The sequence below is a fragment of the Oncorhynchus masou genome, chromosome 11 (genome assembly GCF_036934945.1).
Source record: "Oncorhynchus masou masou isolate Uvic2021 chromosome 11, UVic_Omas_1.1, whole genome shotgun sequence".
Taxonomy (NCBI): Eukaryota; Metazoa; Chordata; class Actinopteri; order Salmoniformes; family Salmonidae; genus Oncorhynchus; species Oncorhynchus masou.
In genome coordinates, this window is record NC_088222.1 from 49,542,164 (window position 1) to 49,565,344 (window position 23,181).

Here is a 23,181-nt window from a genome sequence, read left to right on the forward strand (position 1 = left end):
ACGGTTAGTAGTGTGTGCGCCAAAGGGGCAATTTCTTTTTGTGATTTGTCATTTCAAAAAGGACAGCGTATTTGAGGTGCCATGGGGGACAAGGGCTTTTGTGTGAACAATGCCTGAGATGATTTATAGAGCCAGATGGCTTTTTCTCTGTTCTAACGCTGATTAATCCCACCTCTCAGCTGCCTCCAATACCTCACAATCATTACATCTGAATATAGAGCTAATATTAAATCCAATGAACTTTGTCCCTAATGATTACACATTCTGTATAAAGTTTCAGGACGAGTTCAATTTTCCGTCAACTCTACCAGGTTTACATTCTGTCATCTGTTTTTCACTCCCTGCAGAAGTGATTGGAACATTTGATCTACCATGATGTGGGAATAGAACGATGCTCACATTGAGGAGGTAGCATATAGGTATCTTATTTGTGATCCAAGCAGTCCATGTCAGGGATGCTGTGGTTTGTTTCTGGTTAGTGTGACTGACACTTTCCATAAGCACTGTGCATGTTGTGAGACCATGACGAAAACAGTGGGACTCTCATTGACTGCTGTGCTCTGTCAGAGCTCTCTCCTCCATCAGACTACGGCATTTGGGGCCCCGGGGCACCTACCTTCAGGGGGCCTCCATTCCTGGCCTGGCAAGGTGAGCTTGGGGATCAATTAGTGGCTCCAGATACAGAACAGGTTTTGTTTTTCTCTCTCTCTCGCCTCCCCAATTCTCTCTGTGTGTTATTACAGTATGACACTCGCTGGGCTCTCTATCTCTCTAGATTTATATCTGTTCGTCTTTCTCCTCTACTCTCTATCTCTTCTCTTTCTCTCTGTACTGTACATCATTACATTTCGTCCAACTGGCCTGAGGATCCCTTGGAACCGTGGCGGGGGAGCCACTGCCCAGGAGCACCAGCCTTGTTGTTGTGCCGCCGATGATGCTCTCAGACAGTAGCTCAGTGGAGTAGGCATTAGGTACAATTAACTAAGCACTTGGTAGCACACAGCCAGGCAGGCAGGGTCTACATTGGGCCATGTGGAACTCTCTTCATCAAGATGCTCCTCCTCTCCCTACATCTAGCACATACGACGTGTGTGTGTGTGTGAGACGCTGGAGACTGAGGGACCCGAAGATATTAATGTCTAAGGGATGTTAAAAGAGGAGGTTTGAGGACTGTTTAGTTGTTCTTTACCAAGCCTATGGGGTGTTGTCGGGTAGATTTCCCGAGCCCCGGACACATCAGCAACAATATCTCCTCTTTCTCCTCAGCAACGTTATGTCTCTGACATGCTTGCTTATTAGCAAATCAAATTTGTTTTGATTGCATACCCTCTGAACCTCGTTAGTGGTGTGTCTACTCAGAACAGGTAGATGGCCAGGATTCCACTCATTTAATCGCCAAAAAAAAAATAAGAAAAAATGCCATCATTCTCTTTGAATGAGTGCCATGCTGCCAGGAATAAGATGAGGCTCAGCTCCGGTCTCTGATGTTTACTCCACGTCCTCTTCTCTGTGCATGCGTATATTCATAGACCGCCACTACAGTAAGTCTTCCGAGTGTTATCCCTAATAAAAATCGAGATTGTGTCCCTAAGTTCATCATCTTGAGCCAGGGACTGTCCTTATTAGACATGGCAGTGTGTTCTTTCACACCCTTGAAGTTCTATCTCCTGAGAGACCTGTCCTAATTGGGAAACATTAACATAATGAGAAATTAACTCATACTGAACATGACACTGCTTCCCTTCTCTAATGGATAAGTGGCATTCTATTGGCATTTGTGTGTATGTGTAATTGTGTGTTGATCATCATACACGTACAGTGAGGTCCATAATTATTGGCACCCTTGATAAAGATAACCAAAAAAGACTATAATATAAATAACACAAAATACTGAGCTATATTGTATGCTCGGAAAATTGGGAAATTATATTATTTTATACTCTTAGAATAGAGAACGAGATTTAGTTTAACAAGTAATACAAAAAAATTAAAAAAAGATTGGGGCAATGTTATTGTCACCCGTTTTCAATACTCTAGCATCCTCCCCTAGCGAGGATAACGACACTGAGCCTTTTTCTAAGAATGTTTTATGACATTGGAGAACAGGACCTGTAGATGCAAGTTATGAGGTACTTTTCTGCATATTCTTCTATTTTTCAATACCAAAACACCACTGGTGTGCATTTTCATCTGATCATAGCACTGCCTTTGGATTGGAAGCGGTGCTGTGGTCAGATGACATGAAATTAGAGCTCTTTGGCCACGCACACCAGTGGTGGGTTTGCTATTGAAAAACAGAAGCGCATGCAGAAAAGTAACTCATACCTACGGTAAAATATTATGGTGGACCTTTAATGTTATGGGGCTATTTTGCTTTCCACTCATCCTGGGGCCCTTGTTTTGGTCAATGGCATCATGAACTTTACCAAGTACTCGAGCATTTTAGCCCAAAACCTGGTTGCCTCTGCCAGGAGGCTGACACTTGGACGCAAGTGGATCTTCCAGCAAGACAATAACCGCAAGCACTAATCCAATCTACAAAATTATTATTTTGCAATGACCATCTCAGTCTCCGGAGTTGAACCCCATAGAAAACCTCTGGTTTGAATTGAAGAGGGCAATCCATAAGAGCAGATGAAGTATATCGAGGATCTGGAAAGTTTCTGTATAGAGCAATGGTCTAAGATCCCTCCCAATGTGTTCTCCAACTCATAAAACAATTTAGAAAAGGCTCAGTGTCGTTATCCTCGCAAGGGGTGCGACAGTATTTAGATGTGTTTACTTGTTAAACAAAATCTTTTCTCTGAGCAATTAGTATGAAATAATAATTTCCACATTTCTTGGAGCATACATTATAGCTCAGTGTTTGTATATTTTTTTGTATACAGCCTTTTTTGCTCATCTTTATCAAGGGTGCCAATAATTATGGACCTGACTGTCGGTATCATAATTGTCATACAGATTGTACTGTACAGAAATCTGATTTTGTTGCATTGAGCTGACCCGAGAGGCAGATGACATCTCAACAAGAGAGAATATGTTTGTACTTTGTGGTTGTTCTAGACATTGTTACCTCCACCCGCATGGGACATCCATTCTCCCCTGGCACGTCTCCTGTGCGACACTCCTCCTCTTCCCTTCCTCAGCTACTACAGTACCATGCCCTAGTGGGCATTCCCCTGCAGGTTGCCATGTTGCTCACTCCTCTGAAACCATTTCATAAGAGCATTGGCAGGAAATCTAAGATGATTACATCCAAGAAAAAAGAAAAAAAAAGACAGTTGTAGTTCCCTCAGTCTTACAAAGCTCCCTCCATTTTACGAAGTCTTAGACTCGGAGATGCAGTTATCTGGTCATTGCCGTGAAAATGGCAGACGAAGATGATTTTCTTCGTGTTATTTATCTTACAATAGAAGAAAATTGTTTATTTTCTGTGCCTGGCTCATAATAAGAACATGACGCACAGACAATGGGCCTTTATTCCTCAATCAGGGAGCTACTGATTTACTTAGGACTTATCTTCCCATTGTTCTGTCAGCACCAACCTGGTGCTAGAGGAAGAAGAACAGATTCTCTCTAGCTTTCTCTCTGCCTCTCACTATCTCCCCCCCCCCCTGGAGCGACTGTAAGAGTTTTCGCTCTAACATATGGCTGGAAAAGTGGTCTTGCTGTGAGGGTGGCATTCTAACAGCATACGGGATGGAGACTGGAATTACAAGGCTGGGCGAGCGTTAGGAAGGAAAGGGTAGATAAAACTGACACTTGTATAGAAAAACCATATGTCTGATGGTGACAGAAATGGTGTTGAAGAAACATAGCAGACATATGCTGACATTTTCCCCCTGCATTCGGAACCTACAATAAATCAAGATTTGAACAGCAACCTATTACACAAAAAGCCACAGATGATTCAGTGAACTGCTGAACAACATGTGGGGGAGAGGAGATTAGGGGTGATAGACAGAAGGGAGTGAGAAAATTAAAACAAGCAGTTGTTGTGGGCGTTTAACCGAGTCATTGAGATGTCCAGCCATCCACAGTATGGACATCTGCAGTGGGGCTCAGCTCAGGGAGAGCGACACAATCACGTCTGACTCTTTAATCTGTTTGGATTGTCTTTTGTTTCCTCAACGTGTCCAGCTGAAGAACACACCCTCTCTATACTGTACCACTCTGACTGTATTGTTACTGTAGCACCATAACACATCCACCCTGCTGCACTCCAGGGATGTTTAGCCAGTGAATAAATCCCACTGCTGCTGGGGGATTATGAGCCTCCGTCTATATGGATTATACTGACGTCAGATTATGACGCCGACAACAACAACAGCAGTAGAAACACCAACCTCGAGCCTCAGCAGCAGGGCAGAGTAATAAACTAACATCCAGGCAGAGAAACAGTGCTGGCAGAGGAGAGGCGAGCAGATGGTCTAATGTCTCGCCTATGTCTGTCTGCACTAACTAGACTAGAGCTGCAATGTTCGGGGCAAATTTGACCTCATTTGATGACGTCCCTCCCTGACCTCATGGAAAAGTTAAGTGCTAAGGGAATGTTCATGTAGGCCCACAATTGGCACAAGGACAAATACACTTTGGCATTGCCACTATCCGGAAAAAGCTTTTGAAAATGAAACCGTGTGTATTTAATCAAAATACAGATCAAAACAAACGGTGTCATGGCGGTACAGATACCAGACCCCTGACTATCCCAGTGAAATAATACCAGCACTTCAAATGGGCCAATTTGATGGCACAGGGTCATCTGTCACTGCACACCAATGTAATCCCCATTACAGTCCAAGCAAGTCCAGGCAAAATAGAGGTCATCCTATTCTCAACTAACCCAGTGTCAGCGTGGAGCACACATAGGCCAATAACCACACGAAAAAATACTACAGTTTACTGAAGAATACTACAGTACTTCCTACTGAATTCTGTAGAATAATTAAGTGATGATGCCCGAGAAGCCGGTGTTTGGAGGATATATTGGCACGGGTGTTGTTAGGCCCGAGACAAAATCAACCTTTTATACAACAGGTTACCAACATATTCAAATAATGATTGACATATTTTCGTATTTCATATTCATTTATTCATACTTTTTCGTCCTTCCACAAGATATAGTCCTGACACAAATCTAGGGTTGCTACCCGTCTGGTCGTTCGTTATACCGATTCAGTTGCCAGAGAAGTGACCCAGTCGTTCAGTATTGTTCTGTATCTAGGAATGCGGCCCAGTCTTTCGTTCTAAATGTTCCATTGCCATACTGGCTGGCAACGTTCTTATCCCTTGCTTGCTAGCTAGCCAACTATGGCTAATTTACAGTCACATCAAACATTGCAGCCAGATTAACAGCAAAGTAGCTGCATTTGCGTTTGTTTAAGCTGCTTTCTAGTGACATTTATTTGAATACATCCATAACAATGAGCTAATGATGTGTGATTTTGCCTGGCGCAGAAAATGTGCTCATTCGTCAGGACACTGTTGTTCAGAGGAGCTAGCCAACAACACAGCTAACACAATCACTTCAAACTGAAGCTGGAAAGACTGCAAACTAGCTGCACTTTGTTTCGTTTACATGTTTTCTATTGATAGTTATTTGTATATATCCATAAAAATGATGCTGATTCATAATTTTGACTGGCTGAGAAAAGCTGCTTGCTTATCGGTCTCATACCGACTCCTGACTCCTGACACATTCGTTACTATGGGACAGCTGGTAATCGAATTTGAATATTGAAACATTGTTGCAAATTTCGGAGAGGTTTATAAATTTCAGCAAGGTTTATACAAATCTCCACTGTTGAAAACTAAATGTTAGTCTAAAAGAAATGTGAGATAATGTAAAGATATATATTTTTTAAGGTTCATAAATTGCCTGGCTGGGCTGATGAGACAGTGGATTGCGCAGTCAGATGGAATAGAGTAAATAAGCATTTCAACGTCATAGATTTAGCCGGTGGTAATTTCTGGAATACAAACTGACTGGAATGCGGTTTTAACAGCATTCAGGATTAGACCCTCCCCTTGTATAGTATACTACACACTGTAGTATCCCTTGATCATGTGTAGTACTTACTATAGAATGTTGTAGTGTACTCCAGAACAGTGATTCTCAACTGGGGGGTCAGTGATTTGAAGGGGTCGCAAGACTTGTGCAAGAATATATATATATATATTTTAAAAATAGATTTTATTTTGAATGGTAACTGCCGCACCTCAACATTTATTTTGAAAGGATACCGCCGTACCGCTTATTGTTGTTGACTTTGCATGTGCAGAATGTCCACAGTGATGAAATGGCTAACAACGTTCGGACTCAGAGGGTTTTCGCGCTGCACATACTCACTGACCAAAACAATAACGTTCTCGCCCCACACATACCTACTTCAAGCGGAGATTGTTATGTTTCTTTCGGAAAACATGTCACCTCGGGCTGAACATTTCGATTGAGAGGAGTAGTTCACGAAGGTTGACTACCTGGCAGATTTTTTAAATAATCTGAATTCGCTCAATGTGTCAAAGCAAGGGACGGGGGCACAATCAATTTGAACAGAGGGACAACGTGGATGCCTTCAAGATGAAGCTTACCGTTTGGGCAAATCATATTTCTAACGGGAGGATTGACATGTTTCCCCAATGCTGATTTCGAGATTGAGAATATGATCAACAAAGCGCACAGCGACACACTGAAAACAACTCTTAAACAGCATCTTGTCAAGCTGAAGGGAAAGTTTTGTGAATACTTCCTGGATGAGAACAGGAGACGACTGTATACAGGACCCCTTACGAGTGGAGATGGTAATCATCACGTTGCCAAGCAAGACGATCAGCTGGTGGAGCTGTCATTTGAACGTGGACTGAGCATGCGCTTCCCGGAAATGACACTGCAATCAGAATCATGTTACCGTTTAGCACTACCTATCTCTGAAAGTGGCTTCTCTGCTATGGCCGTGCTGAAAACGAAAAGCAGAAACAAACTGGACAGCCAGCATGACCTCCGAGTTGCCCTGTCAACCATCACCCCAGACAACAATAAACTTATCAAACTGAAGAAACACACCCAGGATTCCCACTGATAGGCCACACACATACGCAATAACTGGCCAAGATAAAAAAAAAAGCAGTTTGACACATACAACAACACAGAGTTACATGGAATAAACAAACATACAGTCAATAATACAGTAGGAAAAAAAGTCTATAGACAGTGTGTGCAAATGAGGTAAGATAAGGGAGGTAAGGCATTAAATAGGGCATGGTAGCGAAGTAATTACAATATAGCAATTAAACACTGGAATGGTAGATGTGCAGAAGATGAATGTGCAAGTAGAGATACTGGGGTGCAATGGAGCAAGATAAATAAATACAGTATGGGGATGAGGTAGTTGGATGGGCTATTTATAGATGGGCTATGTACAGGTGCAGTGATCTGTGAGCTGCTCTGACAGCTGGTGCTTAAAGCTAGTGAGGGAGACATGAGTCTCCACCTTCAGTGATTATTAAAGTTCGTTCCAATCATTGGCAGCAGAGAACTGGAAGGAAGGGCGGTCAAAGGAGGAATTGGCTTTGGGGGTGACCAGTGAGATATACCTGCTGGATCGAGTACTACGGGTGGGTGCTGCTATGGTGACCAGTGAGCTAAGATAAGGTGGGGCTTTACCTAGCAGAGACTTGTAGATGACCTGGAGCCAGTGGATTTGGCAACGAGTATGAAGCAAGGGCCAGCCAACGAGAGCGGTACAGGTGGGTAGTATATGGGGCTTTGGTGACAAAACGGATGGCACTGTGATAGACTGCATCCAATTTGTTGAGTAGAGTGTTGGAGGCTATTTTGTAAATTATATTGCCGAAGTCGAGGATCGGTAGGATGGTCAGTTATATGAGGGTATGTTTGGCAGCATGAGTGAAGGATGCTTTGTTGCGAAATAGGAAGCCAATTCTAGATTTAAGTGTGGATTAGAGATGCTTAATGTGAGTCTGGAAAGAGAGTTTACAGTCTAGCCAGACACCTAGGTATCTGTAGTTGTCCACATATTCTAAGTCAGAACCGTCCAGAATAGTAATGCTGGATGGGTGGTATGTGCGGGCAGCAATCGGTTGAAGAGCATGCATTTAGTTTTACTTGCATTTAAAAGCAGTTGGAGGCCACAGAAGGAGAGTTGTGTGGCATTGAAGCTTGTCTGGAGGTTAGTTAGCCTGTTTGGGATAGGGGGCAGCATTTTCACGTTTGGATGAAAAGCGTGCCCAGAGTAAACTGCCTGCTACTCTGTCCCAGATGCTATATATGCATATTATTTGTGGTATTTGATAGAAAACACTCTGAAGTTTCTAAAACTGTTTGAATGATGTCTGTGAGTATAACATACTCATATGGCAGGCGAAAAACTGAGACAAATCCAACCAGGAAGTGGGAAATCTGAGGTTTGTAGTTTCATTTAGGTGATTGCCTATCCTATATGCTGTGTCTATGGGGCCAGATTGCACTTCCCAAGGCTTCCAGCAGATGTCAACAGTCTTTAGAAAGTTGTTTGATGCTTCTATTATGGAAGGGGCTCAAATAACAGCTGTTTCAACAAGTGGACGAGGCTGTGTCCAATCAGTTGTTTACTGCACGGTCACGCGGGCAGTCACGCGTTCCTTCTTTTTCCTCTGTAATGAATATGCTATTGTCCGGTTGGAATATTATTGAAGATTTATTTTAAAAAGACCCTAAGGATTGATTGTAAACATTGTTTGACATGTTTCTACAAACTGTAATGCAACTCTTTTGACTTTTTGTCTGGATTTTGCGCTCGCGCATTGTGCCTTTGGAATAGAGAACTAAACGAGCGAACAAAACGGAGGTATTTGGACAGAAATATGGACGTAATCGAACAAAACAAACATTTCTTGTGGGAGTCCTGGGAGTGCATTCCGACGAAGATCAGCAAAGGTAAGTGAAGATTTATAATGCTATTTATGACTTTTGTTGACTCCACATCTTGGCGGGTAACTGTATGGTTTGCTTTTGTGGCTGAACGCTGTTCTCAGATTATTGAATATTGTGCTTTTGCCGTAAAGCTTTTTTTAAATCTGACACAGCGGTTGCATTAAGAACAAGTTTATTTTTAATTCTATGTAAAACATGTATCTTTCATCAAACTTTATGATGAGTATTTATGTTATTTGATGTGGCTCTCTGCAATTTCTCCAGATGTTTTTGGAGGCATTTCTGAACATGGCACCAATGCAAACTGAGGTTTTTGGATATAAATATGAACTTGATCGAACAAAACATACATTTATTGTGTAACATTGAGTCCTGGGAGTGTCATCTGATGAAGATCGTCAAAGGTTAGTGATTAATTGGCAGAACCGTCCAGAATAGTGGGTGGTGTTGTATTACTGTAGGACTGTAACGGTTCTTGTCTGTCGAAGGAGAAGCGGACCAAAATGCAGCGTGGTATTTTTGAGACATGTTTAAAGACGAAGAAAACGAACAATACAAAAACAACAAACGGAAGGTGAAAACTATACAGCCTATCTGGTGACAACAAACACAGTATATTTCGACCAGGTCGTGACAGAACCCCCCCTAAGGTGCGGACTCCCGGACGCACATCAAAACAATAGGGGAGGGTCCGGGTGGGTGTCTGTCTATGGTGGCGGCTCCGGCGCAGGACGTGGACCCCACTCTATCAATGTCTTAGTCCCTCCTCCTCGCGTCCTTGGATAGTCCACCCTCGCCACCGACCATGGCCTAGTAGTCCTCACCCAGAACCCCACTGGACTGAGGGGCAGCTCGGGACTGAGGGGCAGCTCGTGACTGAGGGGCAGCTCGTGACTGAGGGGCAGCTCGTGACTGAGGGGCAGCTCGTGACTGAGGGGCAGCTGGGACTGAGGGGCAGCTCGGGACTGAGGGGAAGCTCGGGACTGAGGGGAAGCCCAGCACTGAGAGGAAGCCCAGCACTGAGAGGAAGCCCAGCACTGAGAGGAAGCCCAGCACTGAGGAAGCACAGCACTGAGAGGAAGCTCAGGCAGGTAGTTGGATCCGGCAGATCCTGGCTGGCTGGCGGTTCTGGCAGATCCTGGCTGACTGGTGGATCTGGAAGAGTCTGGCTGACTGGCGGATCTGGAAGAGTCTGGCTGACTGGCGGATCCTGGCTGACTGGCAGATCTGGAAGAGTCCCCATTCACAGTCTCTGCTTCGCTCACCTCCAACACCGGCTCTGATTCTGGTCTCCTCCTTGGCTCCTCACGATAAACAGGGAGAGTTGGCTCAGGTCTGACTCCTGACTCTGCCACTCGCTCCCTGAGCCCCCCCCAAGAAATTTTTGGGGCTGACACCCGGGCTTCCATCCACGTCGCCGTGCTGCCTCCTCATACCGGCGCCTCTCCGCTTTCGCCGTCTCCAGTTCTTCTTTGGGGCGGCGATATTCTCCAGGCTGATCCCAAGGTCCATCTCTGTACAATTCGTCCTCCCATGTCCATTCCTCTCTTTGTTGCTCCTGCTGTTGCTGTTGCCTGTTACCACGCCGCTTGGTCCCGTTGTGGTGGGTGATTCTGTAACGGTTCTCGTCTGTCGAAGGAGAAGCGGACCAAAATGCAGCGTGGTATTTTTGAGACATGTTTAATGACAAAGAAAACTAACAATACAAAAACAACAAACGGAACGTGAAAACTATACAGCCTATCTGGTGACAACAAACACAGTATATTTCGACCAGGGCGTGACAAGGACATTTGATGTGGTGGAAATTGGCCAACGTATCCTCACCTAGAGGAGGAATATATTAGATTGTGTGATTCAGACTTCCCTGTTCAATAGTAGGGTTCCATTCCCTCATTATACTGTAGTGTTCTGACTAGAAGGACACAGTGACAAAACCAACCCATTGTATTGGCGATACCTGACGAGGGAGATAAACTAAATAGAAATGGATTCTAGCTGTGAGATGAGTCTTATACAGGCTTAACAAATGCTGGCCTCCGGTAATGGAAATATTATGATATACAATACCAGTCAAAAGTTTGGACACACCTACTCATTCAAGGTTTTTTATTTATTTCACTATGTTCTGCATTGTAGAATAATAGTGAAGACCTATGGAATCATGTAGTAACCAAAAAAAGGCACACTCAACTGATCTCAACCTAATTGAAACGGTTTGAGATGAGTTGGACCACAGACTGAAGGAAAAGCAGTCAACAAGTGCTCAGCATACGTGGGAACTCCTTCTAGACTGCTGGAAAAGCATTCCAGGTGAAGCTGGTTGAGAGAATGCCAAGAGTGTGCAAAGCTGTCATCAAGGCAAAGGGTGGCTACTTTGAAGAATCCTAAATATGAAATAAATGTATGAAATATACCTTCAGTCTGTGGTCCAACTCATCTCAAACCGTTTCAATTAGGTTGAGATCAGGTGATTGTGGAGGCCAGGTCATCTGATGCAGCACTCCATCACTTTCCTTCTTGGTCAAATAGCCCTAACACCGCTTGGAGGTATGTTGGGTCATTGTCCTGTTGAAAAACAAATGATAGTCCCACTAAGCGCAACCAGATGGGATGGCGTATCGCTGCAGATGGCCGCGGTAGCCATGCTTGTTAAGTGTGCCTTGAATTCTAAATAAACTGTCACCAGCAAAGCATTCCCACCCCATCACACCTCCATGCTTCATGGTGGGAACCACACATGCAGAGATCATCCGTTCACCTACTCTGCGTCTCACAAAGTCGGCGGTTGGAAACAAAAATCTTAAATTTGGACTCATCAGACTAAAGGACCGATTTTCACCAGTCTAATGTCCATTGCTCGTGTTTCTTAGCCCAAGCAAGTCTCTTCTTATTGGTGTCCTTTTGTAGTGGTTTCTTTGCAGCAATTCTACCATGAAGGCCTGATTCATGCAGTCTCCTCTGAACAGTTGATGTTGAGATGTGTCTGTAACTTGAACTCTGTGAAGCGTCTATTTAGGCTGTATTCCTGAGGCTGGTAATTCTAATGAACGTGTCCTCTGCCGAAGAGGTAACTCTGGATCTTCCTTTCCTGTGGCGGTCCTCATGAGAGCCAGTTTCATCATGATGGTTTTTGCGACTGCACATGAAGAAACTTTCAAAGTTCTTGACATTTTCCGGATTGACTGACATTCATGTCTTAAAGTAATGATGGACTGTTGTTTCTCTTTGCTTATTTGAGCTGTTCTTGCCATAATATGGACTTTTTTTTTTACCAAATAGGGCTATCTTCTGTATACTACCCCTACTTTGTCACAACACAACTGATTGGCTCAAACGCATTAAGAAGGAAAGACATTCCACAAATGAACTTTTAACAAAGCCCTCATGTTAATTGACATGCATTCCAGGTGACTACCTGCATTAAGCTGGATGAGAGAATGCCAAGATTGTGCAAATCTGTCATCAACGCAAAGGATGGCTACTTTGAAGAATCTATAATCTAAAATATATTTTGATTTGTTTAACACATTTTTTGGTTACTACATGGTTCCGTATATGTTATTTCATAGTTTTGATGTCTTCACTATTTTTCTGCAATGTAAAAAATAAAGAAAACCCATTGAATGAGTAGGTGTGTTCAAACTTTTGACTGGTACTGTAGATATGGACATATAGATAGATAAAGAAAATCCAATATCCACGCATGTCAAATTAGTGTTATGGCATTAAACCAAATCCTGTGAGATTTAGGGTTCATTGAGTTTATGAATAATGTAAAAGGTTCATCATTAATATTAATAGACCACATGCTTCTGTCAATATTATCAATACACTACAAATCTAGGTTAAAAGCTATCAATTGGGCGGCAGGGTAGCCTAGTGGTTAGAGCGTTGGACTAGTAACGGAAGGTTGCAAGTTCAAACCCCCGAGCTGGCAAGGTACAAATCTGTCGTTCTGCCCCTGAAAAGGCAGTTAACCCACTGTTCCTAGGCCGTCATTGAAAATAAGAATTTGTTCTTAACTGACTTGCCAATGAAATTAAAAAAAATAAATTGAATGCTTAAACACTCCCGTACTGGAATAATGTGTTTATACGTCATATGGAAAACTGCCGTTTAAAGCCCCAATACGCATCAAGCAGCCATTTCACATGTTCAGTGTGTGTGGTAAGCAAATGTAATTTAATGAACATTCTGACAGAACCAAACATGTGTCCTCACATTAACACCTAAGTCAATAGTCATTTAGCCTCTGTGCTCCATTCGGTCACTTGATTTGACACTGTACTAAACCAGAGTTTAACTGTACTATCACCACATATTATGGTAGAGCTTTGCCGTGTGTACACGTTCTTGCACTCCTCTCTAAAGTAATCAGATTGCAAAACCATTCTAACATCTCTCAGCTATCATTTGATACACATTTGCATAATGTTAATTAACCAATCATAGATTCAGGAGGAACAAGGGAGAAAATCGGTCCTGTTATATGTTAATCTCCCACTATAAAATCATCTTGTCTACCAGGGAAATACACATTTGAAGCACCAAATTTCTACAACAAGTATTTATATAGATGTACTTATTTGGATCACTCTATTGAAAGTAATGTATTCTGACATATTGGATTGTCTTTTTTAGGAATGTGGTTATGGAGCTATTTTTTTCCAGCGTCTATCTGCTTCAACTGCATTTTGTGACCAATTTGGCTGCTGGGTTGTGAAAAATGTAATTAGTGAAGGTGTTTATTGAATCTGTTCGTCTACACTGGGCTTAATATAGCAGGCAATGAACACGTTCTACCTCTACTCAGATGGCATTTCTGGAGACAAATGATGATAAGTTATATCCTGCAAATTGACTTGTTTTCTCTCACCTTGTCACCAGACAAATGATGGTAGTAGTTGTTTGTGTGCTCTTTTGAACATATACCGATATTATAGTGTCAAACTCCATCGAATCTATTAAATAACAGAACCTTGCTTTAAGATGTTTTAGATCTCCGCGTTGACAGGAAACCTGACTTCGCCGGCAGCTATTAAATTGAATGGTGTGTATCTCTCATTCGCAGGTCACTATCCTCATAGTCCTGGCCTTGGCCTTCCTGGCCTGCATAGTGTTCCTGGTGGTGTACAAGGCGTTTACCTACGACCACAGCTGCCCAGACGGATTCATATACAAGGTGAGTGGGCCCAAATGGCACCCTATTCCCTATATAGTGTATTCCTTTTGACTAGAGCCATATATATACCCTGGTCAAAAGTAGTGCACTGCATAGGGAATAGGGTGCTATTTGGGACAGATGTTACAACTACACTGGTTAATTGTCTGTACAGTCAGTCACCTTTGGAGGTTTTTGCTGTGGACTACAGGCATGTTAGCTGAAGTAGATCTAATTTAGACACAGCCACTTCCCTCTCCAGAGGAAAAAAAAACTCTTCACCAGAAAAAGCCCTTAGTGCTGTGCAACAGTGTAAATGAGGAGAGTATGATATTGAACCCTCCCCACTCTCTCCCCCCCCCCTGCAGCATAAGCGGTGCATCCCTGCCTCTCTGGAGGCCTACTACACTGCTCAGGATGCCAACTCCCGAGGGCGCTTCTATACGGTGATCAGCCACTACAGCATGGCCAAGCAGACCACCTCTCGCTCCGTCTCTCCCTGGCTCCCTGCTGGCGCTGCCCCGCACGACGCCAAGCCGCCCAACACAGACGGGCACTGAGTCTGCCTGCCCAACCCTCCCACCAACCCCACCTCGTCTGCCCGTCTCCATTCCAAGCTTTTAACAGGGAGTGTCTGTCTCCCCAGTGTCTTGCTCGGCTCAGAGTACTCTCACACCCGCCTTCCTGCCCGTATCTGAATCTCCCTTCTCTCCCAGCTGTCTCTGTTCTCATCCCTCTATGTATTTATTATTTATCATCACTATTTTTTTAAACTTGTTATTGCTGTTTTGTATTTGATATCAAACAACTGTTTGTACAAAGGCACGAGTCAATGTTGAAATCCACTCAGAGTCAGTTTTTCTGAGCTGCTACTAACAAGAGTCAAACTTAATTTTTCAGATGTGTGCACCTGTTATCTGCTAGGCCTCCTGTAGTGTCATGACTGTGTGTAGTGGAAGGCATGTAATGATAAACACTAGGAACATGTTTCTGATTCAAGTCCAGGCTTATCTATGTCACTCTGTGCATAATCATACTGGAATACATTCTTATGAAAAAGGTTTTCCCAAGTGAGTATCGATTTGTACGTCTATGGAAGTTGAACATGAACACCAGTATACAATAGATTTCCTGAATTATCTGAGCAAAGCTAGCTAAGTATTCTCTATCATGACGGTTTGATAACTGAACACTTTTCAAGGTACTGTATGTCATAGTTCCGTCATTGAGGCAAGCTGTATAAAGCCCAATGCATTCATGCTAGTTTCTGTGTGTGCATTGTTGTAGCTAGGTTTCATGACATTTTTAAAAATAATTCAATGGGAGAGAAAAAAATGGCCTTATTGCCAGTTATGTTTTGCTTTAGAAAACAGTCCAGATACTGTACACAACATGAATATGTGGACCTAGCTAGGGATAAATACCCAAGATGTGGAGATTATGGGGAACAGTGTGCATATCACTGTCTTTGCTAAAACTCTTGGTTCTGCAATGTTTAGATACATTTTTAGATAAGCTTCTCTGTGTAGTTTTGTTCTGTTACCATTTTTTTTTATGTTGTCAAAAAACGCTTTTTGAACTATTGTGATTTTGGTAGATAATATGTAGCAAAGCCTGGAGTAGTTTCTCAGTGTGCATCCCATAGGTTTGAGATGAAAAATAAAGCAAGCTGTGATCTGTACAAAAAGTATTTGTCCTGTTGTTTTCAATGTTCTGGACTTCAAATCTCTTCATTATCCTGGTCCACATCTGTACAGTAGTGGTTGGATTCAATCTGTAGCACCGAAGATCAGCGTTGTAGTGTGATTCAATTGAAGTCAATGTTTCACTTTTTTCCCCCTCATCAATCTACACACAATACCTCATAATGACAGCAAAAACAGTTTTTTTTAAAACATTTTTGCAAAATATAAAAAACTGAAATATCACATTTGAATAAGTATTCAGACCCTTTGCTATGAGAGCTAAGGTGCATCCTGTTTCCATTGATCATCCTTGAGATGTTTCTAGAACTTGATTGGAGTCCACCTGTGGTAAATTCAATTGATTGGAAATGATTTGTCAATATAAGGTCCCACAGTTGACAGTGCATGTCAGAGCAAAAACCAAGCCATGAGGTCGAAGGAATAGTCCATAGAACTCAGAGACAGAATTGTGGCGAGCCATAGATCTGGGGAAAGGTACCAAAAAGGTCCCCAAGAACACAGTGGCCTCCATCATTTTGAAATGGAAGAAGTTTGGAACCACCAAGACACTTCCTAGAACTGGCCTCCTGGCCAAACTGAGAAATTGGGGGAGAAGGGCCTTGGTCAGGGAGGTGACCAAGAACCCTATGGTCACTGAGCTTTTTTAATCATAGCCCAAAAGTGGTTCATTAAATTCTTCCAACTTTTCATGACTTTGTCAATCAACTTGCTCTTAATAAATCAGAATAATTGTGTTGTGTTTCAGTATCGATATGGACTTCAGTTCTTTAACCCATGGTAATGTTGGAAGATTAGTGTACATAGATACATGTGCAATTATAATAGGGAGAATAGGGTGTCTGCACTAACCATGTGATGACACAGCCCAGTATGGCACCATGTGTCGTGTTTAAACTGTTATGGCTTGGTCTGCGCTCCACTCCATAACAATTTAATTAGCTTACATGTCTTTTTTTTATATTATCAACTGTTGCTAATGATCCTCAGCAACAACCACATGGCCGTGACGGTGTTAAAGAGGACGCAAATTAAGCTAAACGAAACAATGGAATTAAATGGAATGATCATGTAGGCTATACCAACTGAAAGTAACTAACAGTAAATTGGCATTTGAATCTGTGTTGTTATTAGGTCCACTGCCAGTCGATACTGACAGTGGTTAATATTTAACAAGTTAGAAATAGGATACAGAGAATGTCGGGTAGCCTATAATTAAGACATTAAGAGAGTGCCCATCCCAAGGCCGTTGATATGTTAATATGCTTCAGTTTGTTGCCATATGTCTGGTTTCACATCTGTCTCCAGGGATTATAAGGTTAAATATATCTAAAGCAAATGTCATTTATATTTACAATTCCCTCATCCAAATGGATTATTCATTTACGTAGCTCGTATCAATAGCTGTCATCAAGTTGTAAATTACAGTGCATGGAGAATGGTGTTATTTATATCTGAAAAAATGTAGTAGATGCTTTTTCCACTTGGAACCGATAGGTTCTCTAGTCCAGGGTTTCCCAAACTCGGTCCTGGGGCCCCACCCTGGGTCCACATTTTGGTGTTTGTCCGAGCACCACACAGCTGGTTCAAATAACCAACTCATCATCAAGCTTTTATTATTTGAATCAGCGGTGTAGTGCTAGGGCATAAACCAAAATGTCGACCCAGGGTGGGGCCCCAGGACTGAGTTTAGGAAACTCTGCGCTAGACCTTCTTCATAGTTTCCTTCCGTGTAAAGGCGGTGGTATTAAGTCAAGGTCAGAATACAACCTATTTGTAGACAAAACTCCACCACACTTTCATTTAATTGCTGAAGTTCAAGGTCAGAATAGGCATAGAGAGAAATGTGTAGAAAAGGGGAATTACGTTCCATTTATGTGCTCTTAACTCGGGCCAAAATTGGGCCCGAAGTGCAACTTGTCAAGATATTTTGTTTGCTATACCAAAATGTTTTACGTGACTTTGAGGATTTGGCCATGCTTGCTGAATCATTCTGCCATAGGTACTACCAATCCCATTGTGTCACTAGCGGCAACTGTGGGGTATGCTGACTGTGGGGTAAGTAAATAAAGAAAACTAAGCCATATGTTTGGTCATTGTTTCTCAGGATCAATGGATGAAACACTTTTTGTCAATAAAATTACTTATATTTAAAATTTTGGTGTACCGCCCCTTTAAATTGCAGTCATTTTTACCACATAAATATGGCAGAGTTCATATTTGCTTCAAAATTCTAAAAACGAAATAATAATACAATGAAAATATGGTAAATCAGCTTTTTAGTACTAATGTGGACTGCATAGTCGTGGCCAAAAGTTTTGAGAAGTCTGCTGCCTCAGTTCGTATGATGGCAATTTGCATATACTCCAGAATGTTATGAAGAGTGATCAGATGAATTGCAATTAATTGCAAAGTCCCTCTTTGCCATGCAAATGAACTGAATCCCAAAAACACATTTCCACTGCATTTCAGCCCTGCCACAAAAGGACCAGCTGACATCATGTCAGTGATTCTCTCGTTAACACAGGTGTGAGTGTTGACGAGGAAAAGGCTGAAGATCACTCTGTCATGCTGATTTAGTTTGAATAACAGACTGGAAAATTCAAAAGGAAGGTGGTGCTTGGAATCATTGTTCTTCCTCTGTCAATCATGGTTACCTGCAAGGAAACACGTGCCGTCATCATTGCTTTGCACAAAAAGGGCTTTACTAGCAAGGATATTGTTGCCAGTAAGATTGCAATCAACCGTTTATCGGATCATCAAGAACTTCAAGTAGAGCGGTTCAATTGTTGTGAAGAAGGCTTCAGGGCGCCCATGAAAGTCCAGCAAGCGCCAGGACTGTCTCCTGAAGTTGATTCAGCTGCGGGATAGGGACACCAACAGTACAGAGCTTGCTCAGGAATGGCAGCAGGCAGGTGTGAGTGCATCTGCACGCATAGTGAGGCAAAGACTTTTAGAGGATGGCCTGGTGTCAGGAAGGGCAGCAAAGAAGCCACTTCTCTCCAGGAAAAACATCAGGGACAGACTGATATTTTGCAAAAGATACAGGGATTGGACTGCTGAGGACTGGGGTAAAGTTATTTTCTCTGATGAATCCCCTTTCCGATTGTTTGGGGCATCCGGAAAAAAGCTTGTCCGGATAAGACAAGGTGAGCACTACCATCAGTCCTGTGTCATGCCAACAGTAAAGCATGTGGCATCTGTCAGGATGTGGCCCTGAAGTTAATTGACAGCATGCCAGGGCAGATTGCAGAGGTCTTGAAAAAGAAGGGTCAACACTGCAAATATTGACTCTTTGCATCAACTTCATGTAATTGTCAATAAAAGCCTTTGACACTTATGAAATGCTTGTAATTATACTTCAGTATTCCATAGTAACACCTGACAAAAATATCTAAAGACACTGAAGCAAGCAAACTTTGTGGAAATTAATATTTGTGTCATTCTCAAAACTTTTGGCCACAACTGTACTTTGGAGAAAAAAAGCTGCACATTATGTAAGGGAAAAGTGTATATTTTCATTTGACAGAAAATGCAAATTAACTGTAATTGTGCTAAAATAATATTATGTACACGTCTAATTATATTTTGATAGGAATTAAATTGATATTTTGCAATGATTATTGCTTTTTCCAATAGTTTCTTCTTGTGTCAGTTTGTAACCCATGCACAGAATGTCACGACTTCCACCGAAGTTGGCTGCCCTGCCTGTTCGGGCCGTGCTCCGCGGTCATCGTCACCGGCCTACTAGCAGCCACCGATCCCTTTTTCGTTGTCTGTTTGTTTTGTCTTATTAGTTGCACCTGTCTATTTGTGTGCTTGATTGGCTTCCTTATTTATAATACGTTTACCCGCCCTTGTTTCGTGCGGGATTACTCATATGCTACGTTGCACGTGTTCGTGCTCTGGACCTGGTACCCTGGTACCCTTGTGTTGGGTTGGTCCACATTTTCCGTGCCGTTTTGTTGGGCATTATTTTCTGTGCAATATTAAAAGTGTGGAACTATATGCTCTCTGTGCCTGATTCTTCCCTCACGCACCAAGTTACCCTTGACACAGAATGTAAAATATGTTGGTAGTATGAGGGTTAAAGTGCATACAGAGAGCTCGTCGAATATGTGCATCACAGGGTCATATAAGCACATTCTACCTGGGAATACCTGAAACAGTTCAGACCAAAACGGAACAGATATCCAGAGATATACCATCAGTGGTGTAAAGTACGTAAGTAAAAATACTTTAAAGTACTATTTAAGTAGTTTTTTGGGGTATCTGTACTTTACTTTACTATTTCTATTTTTGACAACTTTTACTTTTCCTCCACTACTTTCCTAAAGAAAATAATGTACTTCCTACTCCACACATTTTCAGTGACACCCAAAAGTACTTACATTTTACATGCTTAGCAGGACAGGAACATTGTCTAATTCGCATTTAAAGAGAAAATCCCTGGTTATCCCTACTGCATCTGCATCTGATCTGTCAGACTCACTAAACACAAATGCTTTCTTTGTAAATTATGTCTGAGTGTTGGAGTGTGCCCCTGGCTATCCGTATCCGTAAATTAAAAAACAACAAAATCGTGCCGTCTGGTTTGCTTAATATAAGGAATTTGAAATTATTTATACTTTCACTTTTATTTTTGACACAAACTCTATTTTTTGACACAAATTTATTTTGATACTTAAGTATATTTAAAACCAAATACTTTTGAACTTTTACTCAAGAACGACTTTACTGGTTGACTTTCACTATTACTTGAGTCATTTTCTATTAAGGTACCTTTACTTTTACTCAAGTATGGCAATTGGGTACTTTTTCCACCACTGTATACCATGCATATCACAGGGCAGTACTATAGGTACAGATATACAGTACAGTAATACCTTACCTGTTCTTTGTTATTGCTGCCTCACAGGGAGGCAGTGTGTTTTGTCTCTGCAGAGAGTCAGTGACTGACAGGGTTATTATATCTACTGTTCTAATTAGCACTTCTTCTCTGAGCTCTCTGCTCCCCATATGCTCACAACGGGAAACCTCAGACACATCTTGAATGTCAAGATTCAGATTTCAGATCAAAACGCAACCAGGAGCTGGGAAAACACATGCAATTAGATATTCATAGGGCAGAGGCAACGTGAAACAGGAGAGATTTGTTGCACAAATATTGAACAATATCAGTAAACAGGATGATTGAATAACTCCAGGGACAATACAAGCAAGATACAGCACATTCCTTTACATGTCTTCAGAAAGTATTCATACCCCTTGACTTTATCCACATTTTGTTGTGTTACAGCCTGAATTTAAAATGGATTAAATTTAGTTTTTTTTTGTCACTGGCCTACACACAATACCCCATAATGTCGAAAATGTTTACAAATTAATAAAAAATTAAGAGCTGGAATGTCTTGAGTAAATACATACTCAATCCTTGTTATGGCAAGCCTAAATCATTTCAGGAGAAAAATATTTGCTTAACAAGTCACATTAAGTTGCATGGACTCACTGTGTGCAATAATAGTGTTTAACATGATTTTTGAATGAATACTTCCTCTCTCTACCCCACAGATATAATTATATGCAAGGTCTCTCAGTCTCTCAGTGGATTTCAAACACAGATTCAACCACAAAGAACAGGGGGGTTTTCTAATGCCTCGCAAAGAAGGGATCCTATTGGTAGATGGGTAAAAAATAAAACAAGCAGACATTGAATATCCCTTTGAGCATGGTTAAGTTATGACACTTTGAATGGTACATCAATACACCAAGTCACTATAAAGATACAGGCGTCCTTCATAACTTGTTGACGGAGAGGAAGGAAACCGTTCAGGGATTTCACTGCCAATGGTGGCATTAAAACAGTTCCAGAGTTGAATGGCTGTGATAGGAGAAAACAGGATGGATAAACAACATTGTAGTTACTCCACAATACTAACCTAATTGACAGATTGACAAGAAGGAAGCCTGTACAAAATAAAAAATATTCCAAAACATGCATCCTGTTTGCAACAAGGCACTAAAGTAATACTGCAAAAAATGTGGCAAAGCAATTAACTTCATGTCTTGATTACAAAGTGTTATAATTGAGGCAAATCCAATACAACACATTTCTGAGTACCACTCTCCATATTTTCAAGCATAGCGTTGGCTGCATCATGTTATAGATATGCTTGTATTCGATAAGGACTGGGGGGTTTCAGGATACAAAATACATGGAATGGAGTTAAGCACAGGCAAATTCCTCAAGTAAAACCTGGTTCAGTCTGCTTTCCACCAAACACTGGGAGACGAATTCACCTTTCAGCAGGGCAATAACCCAAAACACAAGGCCAAATCTACACTGGAGTTGCTGAGTTTACATGAGTGTCCAAGTGACATTTTCTTGAAAATTGATGGCAAGACTTGAAAATGGTTATCTAGCAATGATCAACAACCAATTTAGCAGATCTTTAAGAATTTCAAAAGGAATAATGGCCAAATATTGTACAATCGAGGTGTGCAAAACACTTAGAGACTTACCCAGAACAACACAGCTGTAATAATTGCTAAAGGTGATTCTAACATGTATTGACTCAGGGGTGTGAATTCTTATGTGAATGAGATATTTTTGTATTTCATTTGTTAATGTTACACCCATATACACACATTACCCCATAATGACGAAGAAAAAACATGTTTTTAGCAATTTTCGTTAATTTATTAAGAGAGGGTTGATTGTTAATATTGATCCAATATTTACCTCAATCAAAGATTTATTCCTAAATGGGGATTTTCATAATTGAAAATAGCCTCAATTGTTAGGCTGTCCAGGTTTATCAAACCCAATAAACCCTGTACTAGTCAAGTCACTGTTAGAGACGTGCCTTTTGTCTTTGTGGACAGTCTTTACTATCTGTGAAGAGAGCAGGACAGGAGATAATAGAGGGCTATGCAGCCTTAACACTGACTGACGCCCTCGTGAATTACTGTTGACACATGGAAATGAACAGCCATTTATTTTCTCACCGAAACAGCCATGTTTAAAACACCAATTTTAATACTGACGCTTTGATTGGTTATTTTCAATGCTAGCCGATAGTACCCCCACCTTCCTCGCCCTCCTTCTCTCTTTTATTTGCTTTATCTTTAATTGAACAGAGTTCATTTTCAAAGACACTCTTTCCTCGTTGCAGGATTTCTTGGTGAGTTTTTAGAGCGTATAGAGCACCATTTCCAGATTTCAATATTTCAGGCTGAACATGAAAAGTGGGTGGCATAATCTCAACAAGGTGTATTGTCAGACTGCTTGTTTGACAGAGTGGCTCCAGACTGAGATGCCAATGATTCAGCTACATTGGATGCTGCTCGTAGGCATTGCTAGAGGAGTGTAGTGTAGGACT

The 23,181-nt window shown here is 41.7% G+C and overlaps 1 protein-coding gene across 1 annotated transcript in view; it reads left to right on the forward strand.

Annotated features, from left to right (window-relative positions):
* The window catches only part of LOC135548794 (neuronal vesicle trafficking-associated protein 2-like), a 33,546-nt gene extending 17,763 nt beyond the window's left edge, over positions 1 to 15,783 (forward strand). Inside the window, exons 4-5 of the mRNA XM_064978718.1 lie at positions 14,007 to 14,117; positions 14,465 to 15,783. Of these exons, the coding sequence (XP_064834790.1) occupies positions 14,007 to 14,117; positions 14,465 to 14,656 (303 nt within the window). The 3' untranslated portion in view covers positions 14,657 to 15,783. The remainder of the gene's footprint in view (positions 1 to 14,006; positions 14,118 to 14,464) is intronic.
* The last annotated feature ends 7,398 nt before the right edge of the window (positions 15,784 to 23,181 follow it).